The sequence below is a fragment of the Neovison vison genome, chromosome 5, assembly GCF_020171115.1.
Source record: "Neovison vison isolate M4711 chromosome 5, ASM_NN_V1, whole genome shotgun sequence".
Classification (NCBI taxonomy): Eukaryota; Metazoa; Chordata; class Mammalia; order Carnivora; family Mustelidae; genus Neogale; species Neogale vison.
The window spans coordinates 59,389,749-59,402,803 of NC_058095.1; the positions used below are offsets into that span (position 1 = coordinate 59,389,749).

The 13,055-nt window shown below is 53.8% G+C and overlaps 1 protein-coding gene across 3 annotated transcripts in view; it reads left to right on the forward strand.

Moving 5' to 3' along the window:
* The first annotated feature begins 7,609 nt into the window (after nt 1–7,609).
* SHISA6 (shisa family member 6) overlaps nt 7,610–13,055 on the forward strand; it is a 276,600-nt gene continuing 271,154 nt past the window's right edge. For all 3 annotated transcript variants that reach the window (XM_044249116.1, XM_044249117.1, XM_044249118.1), the window contains exon 1: nt 7,610–8,253. In XM_044249116.1, coding sequence (XP_044105051.1) covers nt 7,610–8,253 — 644 coding nt within the window. The remainder of the gene's footprint in view (nt 8,254–13,055) is intronic.

Below are 13,055 nucleotides of genomic sequence, written 5' to 3' on the forward strand. Positions count from 1 at the left end.
TTCTAAAATGCTACAGTTCTAGAGTTCTAATTAGGCATGACCTGTCCTGCTTCTTTCAACCTCTGCCCCCAGTCGTCACCTGCCACACGAGAGGTCATTCAGAGGACGGCAAAACCACTTCTTCCAACTTAAGACTTCAGTCATGTTGATCAACGGTGAGGTCAGCTATACCAATTAAAATGCTTCTACCTGCAGAAAGACAGTCCAGTGAAAAAGAGCTTAATTAAAGTAGGGATATATTGGCTCAGGTAACGTAAAAGTATAGGTGTAGGCAGCCTTCAGATGAAGCTAGATTCAAGGTTCAAATGGTGCCAATAAGACTGTGTTTCTTTCCATCTCTTGGCTCAGCCCAGTATCGGGCCAGCTCCTTTCTCTAGCTTCCCGTGGGGACCTCGGCAGCTCTGGGTTCCCCCTTTCCAAGATAAGATAGCTACCGTGATGCCATGTTTGCCTCCTTCCAGAGGAAAGAGGGGTTGTCTTCCTGAGTCCTGCCCCCACAGATCCTGTGGTTCTTCTGATTGTATGGACTTCTGGCACTTGCTTACTTTCTCTGAATCTCCAGAAGGAGTTACGATGTGCTGTTGGGCTTAAATCAAGGTCATGCGCAATCCCATACAGACCTCGTGGAACAAGAGTAGCGGAGGGTAAATCTCTGAATAAAGATTTGAGACCCTGGCTCAGAAAAAGGAGAAAGAATGTTGGGAGAATTAACACATTCGATGACAAGTTCCCCAAATGCTCAGGAAGCTGGAGTCATGGGTGCAACTCCATAAAATTAACTAGACTACATATGAAGTGTTCCACAGGGATACCAAAAGTCATCCTAACTAGTACAGGTGTGACAAAGACTCTAGTCAACTAGAAGCTCGGTATGAATCAATAAATTGATTTGCCTATCGGCAACACTAACAAAATGCAATGTGCTCTGATTTTCAACTATTAGAACTATCTCTCATTGGAATGTATGGCCTTAGGAGGTATTTTCTAACTTGTCACTGGATGTCCTAAAGCAAAAGCTACATGGTCACTTAGAGGAATGCCACTTGGGGATTATAGACTCGTTCAGTCATTCAACACATATTTCCTAAATGCCAAAGGGGTGAGCTCAGATCTCTTGAAGCAGAGGCTGAGACAAATGTTGACAGGCTCTTTTTTAGGGGGAGGAAGCAGGATTGCATAGATTGAATAATGGCCCAGTAAAACCTTGGCCACAGGGAACCTGGGCCTTTGGAGAAAATATGGCCCATCAGAGTTCCTCCATTGGGCTAAAATAGCTAGGCCTTTTTACTTGCAATTTGATTAGTCATTGGATGTGGGCCACTCAGGGAAGGAAGCTTGTGTTCCTGCAGGAGAATTCCGTGTCCCTAGAGGAGATGACAGCTGGAGATGTGTCCTTCTGTGCCGACTACAGCCTACTGTGTGCCAAGTGTTGTTCTAGACATGGAGAATACAGCAGTCAACAAAACAGTAGCGACCTTCAAGCATGAGTGGGCATTCCTGTGGCAGGTAAGAAGAGAACTTGTATCTATTTTTAATTTTTTTCAAGTTTTCTTTATTTAAGTAATCTGTATACCCAACGTGGGGCTCAAACTCACCAGCCCAAGATTAGGAGTCACACGCTCTTGCAACTGAGCCAGCCAGGTGCCCTGAGAACTTAAAAAAAAAAAAATAGCTAAATGAATGTGTACCAAGTAGAGATGAGTGCCATGATGGTATATCATGGGAAGGAGAAGGTGGTCACGATGGAAGGAGAAATGGCAGGTATTGTGTGGTGATTGTGTTGTTTTCATCAGAAGGTCAGGGAAGCTTCTCTAAGGGATGCTTGAGCAGAAATGGAGGGAGGTTGGAGAAAAAAATCCTGCATACATCGGGGCCTGGAGGGTTCCCAGGCAGTGAGCAAGGGGAAAGACTTTGAGGAAGAGCAATGACGCCACTGCAGTTGGAAAGAGTGAGTAAGGACAGAAGAGGAGGACAGGAGCTTTGAAAAACAGCAGGAGAGCAGATCACACAGAGCCATGAGACCATGCTTAAACTTGGGGACCATGGTAAAGACTCACAGTGAGAAGATACAATGGAGGTGGCTTGTAGAAACACTCCCTCCGCTTAGCTCCCCACTTTATAGAGGAGAAAACTGAATTCCATGGAAAGGGTAGGATTCACTCAACGTTGCGTAGCTAGCTGGAAATCCTAGAGAAAGTCAGAATGGAGACGAAAAATACATAGTATATCCATTAGGATGCTTTGGGCTGCATGTTGGAGAAACTCTGGATTCAAAGAGGCTTCAATAAAAGGAAATTTAATTATTTCCCATTACTGGAAGACCAGAGTTGTGAGAGCCCTGGGCACAGATCCAAGATGATAATGTTCCTTCCATCCTTCCATCCATCATCCTCAGTGTATAAATCAGGATGCGCTAGGATATGCTGCGGTAACAGACCCAGTTACCAGGGGCTTTAAGGAAAGAAAAGAAGTATATTTCTACTTCATGTCCTTGGCCAGGCACCATTTTTATTAAACGGGGGAGGGGGGTGTCCCTACTGTCATCACTTCCAGGCTGACAAAGCCACTCCCACATAGAACATTGCTGATCACCATGCCAGAGGAAAATGGGAACTCTAGAGTGTCTTGAAGTGGTGATTAAATGCTCTGGTTCAGAAATAACACAAATCATTTCTGCCCACGATTTGCCGGTCCTCCTACTCACGAATGGGCCAGTAATTGCCATTCTACTATATACCTAGAAGGCAGAGAAAGTCAGTGAGCAGCACTAATGATGATCAGAGTCAATACCAGCTTCGACTAAGGACTGGTTCCCCCATGCCCCACCCCGACACCTCCTGGTGAGCTCAGGACATTCACAGAAACAGCACTGGAAAAAGTAGAGGCATCACCACTATTTTTCAGAGCAAGGAAAATTTCCCCAGACCCTCCCAACACTTCCCTCACTTTGTATTGGCCAAAAGTGGATCATGTGTCCATTCCTAACCAATCACTGGCCCCGGGGGAATGGGATTCCCATGGTGGTCTTAGCCCAGATGGGGATTTACCCTCGAGATAGGGTCACTTTATCCTGAGCCCATGGACTGGCCGTCTGAAGTTGGTATAGGTTGTTGAAAAAGAAAACTCTTCTCTACGTACTTTTAGGTAAGCTCAATCCACAAAGGAAGGACACCTTCATCCTGCCAACAACTCAGGTATTGAAACCAGAAGGAGAAAGGAGAAAAATAGATCTTGGGAGGCAAATGGATATTGGTTGGTGGCAGCCAACCTGGTCAGCTACAAAGGGCAGACCAAGAGGGCTCGAAGTGTCAATAAGAAATAGAATGCGGGGGCAGTCTGGTGGGTATGTGATTCTTGATTGCCCTGTCGTGAGTTCAAGCCCCATGGTGGGTGCAGCGCTTAGTAAAAAAATAAATAAGTAAAACTTAAAATATACATATATACAAATATATATATGTACATATTATTTATATTAAATTAATTTACATATTATAATATTATATTATGTTATATATAAGTATACTTCTATTATATATAGTTATATATATTTATCTATTTTATATATATATAATATATATGCATATATATATGCATATATAATGCACTGCAATAAGGGTTGAAATGAATAACCTTGTAGATCCTGTACAACTCTGAGATACCGTTATTTTCTGTTGGTTTGCTGACCCTACTCTCTGTGAGCACAGGGGCTCAGATCACATTTGCGTGGGGGGACGATCTGAGGTCCAAATCAATCTCCCTTACTCAGTACCACTGATCAAGTCTTATTCGAGTCCTACATGAGGAAGACATGTTTCTACCCCTTGCTAAAAAGCTCCCAGATATGGAATCGGCAATCATGGAATAAGGAAAGGGGAAATGAAAGTTCAGGGAGGAGAAAAGGCAGGAAATTTCTCAGAAATTGCACAGAGTGGGACGCCTGGGTGGCTCAGTCCGTTAAGCGTCTGACTCTTGATTTCAGCTCGAGTCATGATCTCAGGGTTGAGAGTCCTGTGTTGGGGCTCTGTGCTCAGCCGGGGCGGCGGGGCGGGGGGTCTGCTTGACATTCTCTCCCTCTCCCACTGTCCCTCACCCTGTTCACAGGCACACACTCTCCCTCTCTCTCTCTAAAATAAGTAAATAAAATGTTTAAAAAGAATTGTGCATAGTAGAAAGGTCAAGAATGCATTTTGGAATATGGAAATGGAATATGGAATATGGAAAATGGAAATATGATTTCCAGATGTATATGCCTATGTTAGGGTTCCCAAATGGATATGCTCTTCTTATCTGTGCTCTTGAGCTTGGAGCCTTGGTACTGAATAGCTTTGCTTCAGGCTCTTTTTAATTTTTTAATTATATATACATATGTATTATATATAAATATTATATATTTATTATATTTTTTTATTTTAAAAAATATTTTATTTATTTATTTGACAGAGGTCACAAGTAGGCAGGGAGGCAGGCAAAGAGAGAGGAAGGGGGGCGCCTGGGTGGCTCAGTGGGTTAAGCCACTGCTTTCGGCTCAGGTCATGATCTCAGGGTCCTGGGATCGAGTCCCACATCGGGCTCTCTGCTCAAGCAGGGGGCCTGCTTCCCTTCCTTTCTATCTGCCTGCTTCTCTGCCTACTTGTGATCTCTGTCTGTCAAATAAATAAATAAAATATTAAAAAAAAAAAAAAGAGAGAGGAAGGGAAGCAGGCTCCCTGCTGAGCAGAGAGCCCAATGTGGGGCTCAATCCCAGGACCCTGGGATCATGACCTGAGCTGAAGGCAGAGGCTTTACCCACTGAGCCACCCAGGCTCCCCCAGGCTCTTTTTAAAAAATTATTTTTATTAACATATAATGTATTATTTGCCCCAGGGGTACAGGTCTGAGAATCATCAGGTTTATACACTTCATCGCACTCACCATAGCACATACCCTTTCAGCATGTCCTTTGCTAATGCTGTCCTGCACCTGCTCTTTTGACCCTTCGGCGACTTTTACCTGGGTCCTCAGAGCAGTTTCCAAATTGCTCTTCTCCCATGTGGCGTCCCTTACTCCAGCTGACTTAGAGAGCCAGCAAATGTGTAAATCTGACAGTGGCTTCCCCTTGAGTAGAACCCACCAATAGCTCTCCGTCAACCGCAGAATCAATTCAAGTTCTTTGGCAGGAGATAAGGTGCCCTCCTGCCAGCTTTATTTGGAAGACTCCCTCTGAGTTTCTGCTCAACCGCTACACCTCTCGCTCACCCCCCCTCACAGGGCTTCGCGTCTTTCCGGTTTTGCTAATGATGTTCCCTCTGCTGCCAGCGTCCTTCCCCTCTGCTTGCTGTATTAATTCTTCATTATTCATTCAAGATTCTGCTCATTAACTCACGGAGAAAGCTGCCTCTGACCCCGACCTTGCCCCTCCAGGGCTAGGCTAGGAGCCTGACATCTGCCCTCTCAGAGCCTTCTGTGCCCATCTTTATATGGGATGTGATCACGGACACGGTAAATGTTTGGTGAGCTGTCTCTGGAGTGCTCTGCAAGCTTGCCTCCTTGAGGAAGGGGACGGGCTTACTCATCTTTTATCCCGGCACTTATCAGTGCCTGGTGGAGAGTAGGCACTACATAGGTGTTTACTGAACAGGAGCATTAAGAAGAGGGGGGCAGGGGAGATGCAGTTGAGAGAATGCAAGAGAAAGTTCAGAGGAAGGAGGAGGGAAGGCATCCCAGGGTTTGCCTCTGGTGCCTTGGAATCTGGGCTTCCGCTCCAACTTATCCATTATGAAGTTTTAAGCAGAGGCTCTCTGTCTTTCTGGCATGGGGGATCCTCAGTTTGGATCAGGCACCAGTGGGACTTCATGGACAGCCTTCCCGCAATCTCTACTGCCCACACTCTGACAACTGCCCCTGCCTTCAACCTGAACACACGGGCACTTGCAGAAAAGGCCAGGCCAGGCAGGCAGGATTTTGGCAGTGGTTCCTGCTTTTTGTTGTCATTTCCCCCATCTCCTCCCATGGACGCATGCCAAAGACGATGATTAGGACTCCCTCTTGGGGTGGCCTCAAGGCTTGGAGTTAGACCTGGGACTCCAATCCACAGATCCCATGAGCAAGCACATGGGAACACCTCCCTCTCGGCACTCCCTACCCCTTCACCTACAGCAGAGGGATTTCAAAGCTGAGTCTTAGAAGCTCTGGCAGCTTTTCTAACTCTGCCCCAGTACTCTGGGCAAAGCTCCGGGAAGAAGCAATAAAATGAGCCATCCAGGGCTGGCGTTGCCTTGCGTCCTTGTCCGTGTCGTTGGCGGCGTTAGAGAGGAGAGCGCCCGAGGGGAGGCAGTGCAGGCCCAGCTCACTGGCAGCGCTGTAACCTCAGACAAGCCACTTGATCCCTGGTCTCAGTTTAGGAACCTGTAGCAATGGGTTTGGCCTGCTCCCTCCGCCGCGAGCGTCGCCACTAGGGAGAGGCAAAGGCTTGCAGATCCCCCAAGTCCCCGCTCTGGCAGCGCACGGCCTGGGGCTCTGGGAAGGTGTCGGAATCCTGGCCACCCCGGAAGGGGCGAAGGGAGCGGAGGTCCGGCCCAGTCGCGGGCCGGCTCCAGAGGGGACACTCCCGCCCCGCTCCGGGCCCCTTCTCCGCCGCCGGGTTCGCTGTTTCGAAGAAGCAGAGTCCTGGGCTCTGGTGACGCGGAGCTTCAAGTGCCGCCGCGAGGGGGGAGCAGCGAAGAGGAGCCCCCTCCCCCGGACGCCCGGGCGTGTAAACGTGGGCGGCGGTGAGCGGCTGCCCTCCCCTCCCCTCCCCTCGCCGTCTCCCCTCCCCGCGCGGCGCTCCCGCGTGTGCGGGTATGTGAGTGCGTGTGTCTCCCTCGCTCCCTCCCGCACGCGCTCCGGCACTAGTGCAGGCGGCCGGCCGGCGGCTCCCGGCTCGCTCGCTCCGGCCGCTGCGCTCCCCCTCGCCGCCACCGCCGCCACCGCCGCCGCCGCCACCGCCTCTGCAGTCGCAGCCGGGCATGGTGAGTGAGTGAGGGCCGGCCGCCGCGTGCCCCCAGCCGCAGCCCGCTCCGTCCCGGGGAGTCAGCCCGCGGCGGGAGCGCGCTGCGGGGCCGGCGGCCCGTGCGCCCTCGGTGGCCCGCGCGCAGGGCCCCTGGGCCCCGTCTCTCCGCGGGCTCCGCTCCCTTCCGGCCCCGAGCCCGGCTCCTCGAAGGCTGCGCGCTCCCTCCCCCCCGCCCCCCGCCCCGCCCTGCCCTGTGACCAGCTCCCCGTCTTGTCCCGCAGGACCCGCCCGGACGGGACCACGCCGCTGCCACCGCCGCCGCCGGGAGCCGCGCTTCGGGTCCCGCCTGAGCCGCGCCGCCGCCGGCGGGGGATGGGGCTGCCCGGGAGGCGCGCCGAGCCCGCAGGGGGAGCGCGGAGCCGGCGCGCAGCGTGAGCGCCCAAGCAGCCCGCGCCGGGCCGGTCCGTGCGCACCGCGCGCCGCCGCCGCCGCCGCCGCCGCCCGCGCCTCGATGGCGCCATCGCCCCGGCGCCGCTGACCGCCTGCGCCGCCAGCCCGGCCCGCGCCGCCGCCCTCGGAGCCCGGCGGCCGGGGAGCGGCCTGCCGCGGAAGCCTGCCCGCGCCCTCCCGCCCGGCCCCGCCATGGCGCTGCGGCGCCTCCTGCTGCTGCTGCTGCTGCTGCTCTCGCTGGAGTCCCTGCACCTGCTGCCCGGCGCCCGCGGCGCCCGCGGCCGCGCCGCCAACCGGACCCTGAGCGCCGGCGCCGCTGCCGTCGGGGGCCGACGGCCCGGGGGCGCCCTGGCCCGGGGCGGCCGCGAGCTGAACGGCACCGCCGCCCGGGCGCCCGGCGGCTCGGAGGCGGTGAGCCGGCGGGGACAGCCCGCGGCGGCGGTGGCGGCGGCCAGCGCGGCCGTCACCTACGAGACGTGCTGGGGCTACTACGACGTGAGCGGCCAGTACGACAAGGAGTTCGAGTGCAACAACAGCGAGAGCGGCTACCTGTACTGCTGCGGCACCTGCTACTACCGCTTCTGCTGCAAGAAGCGCCACGAGAAGCTGGACCAGCGCCAGTGCACCAACTACCAGAGCCCCGTGTGGGTGCAGACGCCCAGCACCAAGGTGGTGTCGCCGGGGCCCGAGAACAAGTACGACCCGGAGAAGGACAAGACCAACTTCACCGTGTACATCACCTGCGGGGTCATCGCCTTTGTCATCGTGGCCGGCGTCTTCGCCAAGGTCTCCTATGACAAGGCCCACCGCCCTCCGCGGGAGATGAACATCCACAGGTGAGAGAGTGTGCGCGCGAGTGGCCGCCCGGGGCCGGTCCCCGAGTCCCCAGTCCCCAGGTCCCCCGAGTCCGGGTCCCCAGCCTCCCGCTGAGCCTCGCTCCTCTTAACGTGCCTCCCCGGTCCGCTTCACACTCGGCGCCACCACGTCGCTCTGACTCTAAGACCAGTTTCTCCCTCGCTTGCTTCCTTGACATGCAGATAAATCACAGCTTTCTTATTTCCACCCTTTCTTCAGAGTCCAGAATGCATGCTTTGGAGGTAGGGGAGTTACAGGGCAGAGTAAGGATCAGTGGGGTCCCCCAAGTTTGAGCCTGGAATTTTATGAATTCCATAACCCTGGATGGGGACTGGGGTGGGGTCCGGGGTTCAGTTTTCAGGGCAAGTGGGCTCTTTGGGGTAGGCTCCTCTTGGCTTTGGCTTTCTGAGTCTAACCAGCACATCCTCTTCGGTCTAGGATCGTGAACAATGTTGGAACCTTACAGAAGGGAGTATCAAGTGATTTAGTATAAGCTGGGTGTTCTCCATGTGGGGCTGGGGTGGGGGGGGTGGTATGGAAGGGACGCCTTCCCCAGTAAGAAGGGGTAAAAAATTTCTCCATTGCATGTTGACCAAGGGCAGGTGGTGTCTCTTTACTGCCTCCTTGCCCAAGTGGGATGCTTATTTTCCTGCTGAGACTGGAGGACTTGGTCTTTCAAACCCCATCTGCAGAATGCTTTGAGTTAACGTGCTTGCTGTGTTAAGCCCAGTGGGCAGCTTTTACCGCTTACGTTTGGGGGTGGGGTGACAGGGGCAGCCTCCCCAGGAAACTTGTGGCAAGAGCTGGAAATACGGCAAAGCACAGCCCCATCCTGACTGCCTCCCACCCCAGGGCCCTGGCTCCCAGGGAGTCCTTAGGGAAGTCAGAGCCCAGAGAACGGGAAACCAGCCTCTCTTCCCAAGTCAGGGACCGCTGCACCCAGGGGAAGCAAAGTTAGCTCAGCTTCCAGTCCCCTCGTGATGATGAATGGCTGGACCTGGTTCAGCAGAGTCTTTCAGGGAACAAATCCTGCCCCAGGACATGCCTCCATTTTTGGCACACGATGTGAGCCCTGCCTGGGTAACCAGGACCCCCTCCCCCAGACCAATCCTGCTTCTGCGTGTGCCAAGCAGACCCCCACCCCAAACCACACAGCTGAAACTCATTTCTATTCTTTCGGCCTGAATGCCTTCTTCCCTTGCCGCTGTGGACATTAATCAGCCGTACCTTGATGAAGAGAGAGAAAGGCAGATAGAAATTTCTGGGCATGATTTTTTTTTTCTTCCTTTGAAGATGTTGAGAAAAGATGATACTCCCTGGCAGGTTTTATTGAGTCAAACGCACGACGTGTGGGTATTTCAATAGTGACATACATACTTGGGTATCAGAACTGTGTGTTTCCAAAAGCAGACCTGTGTATAATTCCTCACTCATCACCCTAAGGGGCCACTGTTCCCCACCCCCCCCCCAACATCTTTTAGGTAGTGAGTCTGTGCCTGGCTGGTCCCGGGCATGGGTGGAGGAATTGTGAGAAATGGGATGCGGGCAGTCCGTATCTCCTTGGGGTCAGGTCTGGTGAAGGGTTCTCCCTCGTGGCTCACCTTGGAAAGCAGAGAAGTTATAGCCTGTGGGCAGGCACCTTCCAGAAGCAGTGGTACTCGGTCCTTCCTCTGCCTACCTCCAGGTGCCTTCTCCTGGGCTCCTGGTCACTCATCCCACATTCCCTTGCTCTGGTTTCTTTCTTTTCTGGGCTGCCCCCTACCCTGCCCTCATACCCCCCTACTGAACGCACTTGTTATCCTCTTGGAGGAAACTAGTGATGGTCTTTGGATGCTGGTGCTGGCCTCTGTTCTGCTGGTTTGTGATCCTGGACGTGTCACTGTTCCTTGGGGTGTTTTCTTCTCTTCCCATCACGGCGACCCCCCCACCCCAAACCCCGGACTAGGGTAACTGTCTGTGTACAGGTGTGTGGCTCAGGGACCGGTGATGGTGTTGGAGCAGTTTCCCTCTGGGGTCAGGAAGGAAGGTAATCGTGGAAGGGAGCTGAGTTCAGCCTGAGACCGTGATGTTCACGTAGGATGTTTCTCTCTCAAATTCACCTCCTGATTTTATTCAGTTCACAGCTTCTCTGCGAGCAGCTGTAGCTTTGCCTGCTGGGTGCTTTGGAAACCGACATACTGGGGCCTGTTCGGTGGGGCACAATGCCTGTCTCTGTTTTGGGGGAAAGGGGGCAGAGCCTGAGTCCTCCCTCCAGACACTCCATGATGACCTTGGGCAGGGCGGGGGAGGGGGGACGGTGGGGTGGGATGGGTGGGAAGCTCAGCATCCAGTTCTGGGTGACTCAGGCACCAAAGCATCCCACCTTGACCTCTCCCCTCCCCGGGTATGTCAGGCTAAGCATGCACAAGGCAGGGTGCTGCTCCGCGACCCCTGGGTGCGTTCCCAGGACGCATCCCAACTCGCTCACACTTGAGAGGTCACCGCTTGCCATTCCGGTGGCGGGGTTGGGGGGGTGGGGTTTCCATGCAGAGGGTCTGGTTGGGAACCAGAGTAGAGAAGTGGGAAGAGAGAAAGAGTCCTACTTTCTGAGTTTTCCCTAGGGAGGGGGTGGGGGAGGAGAAAGGATGTACCCTCTCCAGGGGGGTCCGCGGAGGAAGTGGCCTGTGTGTGTGGTTCCCTATGCCTTGAAATAGTTCAGCAGAGACATTTCCTTTCTGGAAAGGGGAAGGATTTATTCCAATGTGATCCTCTCTCCGAAGACGGGAGCGGGGTGGGCAGGGGCTGGGTCCGAGGGAGGAGGACCGGGTCATCGTAAGGGATGTTTGTGGGAGGGTTAGAAGGGGTGGAAGAGGAGGCTGCCGCCCCGAGATCAGCCACCTGCCTCCTCCTGGTGTCCCCAGGCAGGCCAGTCCTCCGCTCGCCCGTGGCACACATTTCTTGGAGCCCGGCTTCCTTTCACTGCTCCGGCCCCCGCAGGGAAGAACAGATTTAGTCTTTTCCAGAAGTGATTAGACCCTGCCGTCCTGTTTCTGTGTGTGGAGTCAGTGTCTGTAGGGGAAACTCTCAGCTCTCCGGTGATGCCAACACCAGCTCAGCTGGACCCCAGGTGGGAGGAAGAGATGGGCGGCCAGGGGGACCAAAGGCTGAGCCATGCTCTGGGTCTGGGGAGCCACTGGACTAGGGGGTGCCCTCCTTTCCCAGCCATGGCCCTGTTTCCCCCCCAGGTCACTACCTCACCTTCCCTGTTCACCTTCCCCCAGCTGAGGTTCAAGCTCAGAAACCACAGGCATGCCCCGGAGCCCCAGCAGTTTCTACTTTGCTTCCTGGGGCTGTTTATTCAATGAGGGGCTGTGATGTTCTCCCTGGGGCAAGTGCTTCCGCCCAGGCAAAGGCCCCCCTCTAGGAGCTGTCGCACATTCACATTAGTGTCCTGGAGAGGAAACTCTCCAAGCGAGAAAGTCTACTTTTTTTTTTTTTTAAGTGGCTACCTAGCAGCTGGGACCGGGAGCTATTAGGGACCTATGGATGTAGTTGGTGGAGTCAGGGATGCCTTGGGTCTTTCCATTCTGTAGGGATGGAGGGGATGGAGGAGTTTGGGGTGGGGGGGGGTCATATGCTCAGGGTTGCAGGCAGGAGAACCTGAGCAGATGCAGTCAGCAATAAAGGAAGAGTGTCAGGAAGCAACCTGACAGCCATCAGGAGGCTCCTTTGTCTTTGGGCTCCTCTGCTTGTTTCTAGAGGAATCAAGAGAACACTCTGTTCCACCTTCTCTCCCTCTAAAAATCCAGAGAGGCCCCTTGCCTGCTGCCTGACCAAGTCTTTGCAATAGCAAGACCCCTCTGCCGGCTGATGTCGTGAACTTTCTTCCCGAATCCGCAGGCAATGAATTGTCCCAGCATTCCCCAAACGGTCCCATTTCTTGGAGCACTGCAAGCTCACTGTAATGAATTGATCTAAATAGAGAGTCAACTTGTTTTTTCCTTCAAATAGAGCCGTTGGAAGGACAGGGGGGAAAAAAAATCTTGCCTTGGACTGAAGGTCTGAACATTGCTTGTTTTCTGTTGCCTTGGAGGGGAAAAAAAATGCATGCAGGGAAATTGTAAAGGAATTTAAGGAGGTTATGGAAGAGGGGTTAGGGGAGGACACCCAGAAGACAGGAGGAGGCAAAAAGGGTGAAAGGAGGGAGGTAATGGGGTGAGAAGCAGATGTGGCGCCCAGGTCCTGGGCTACATGCAAATGCCTTCAATTCCACGGAGGAGCCCTGGTCACCTGCTGGGGGGGGCGGGGTATGTCTCAAACCACATAACCTAAGCCTTTAAGGTGGTACCTTGGACACAGAAGGGCTGCAGAGTTCATTTTGGATTTAGCAGGTCAGCCGTGCAAACTGCTTCTCCGGAATCTGGCGTGCTGGCAGTTACGCCTGGTCTGTTGCTCTGCTGTCCTCTTGTCCTCTCCCACCCCCGCGCCAGCCCAGAAGGCACACCCATGTGTCTCCCGTCCACACCCACCGCTGACCCCAGGCTCCGAGCGCGTTCCTGTTCCTCGGGAGGAATCCGCTGCTAAGATACCAAGAGTTTGCCCCCAGTGCTAGACTGCCAAGCCCCAGGTGCAGGAAAAGTCCAATTCACTGTTTTCAACCTCTTTTAATGAAATCCGATTGATTTGGCTGTTGATTCCGATCCAGGGGTTCAGACAGCTGGAGAAGCGAGCTGATGGAAAGAGGTTTGTTTCCCAGCCCCTGGGCAGACCCAGAGTAGAAGGGGGCTATGCCAGAGGAGGCTTC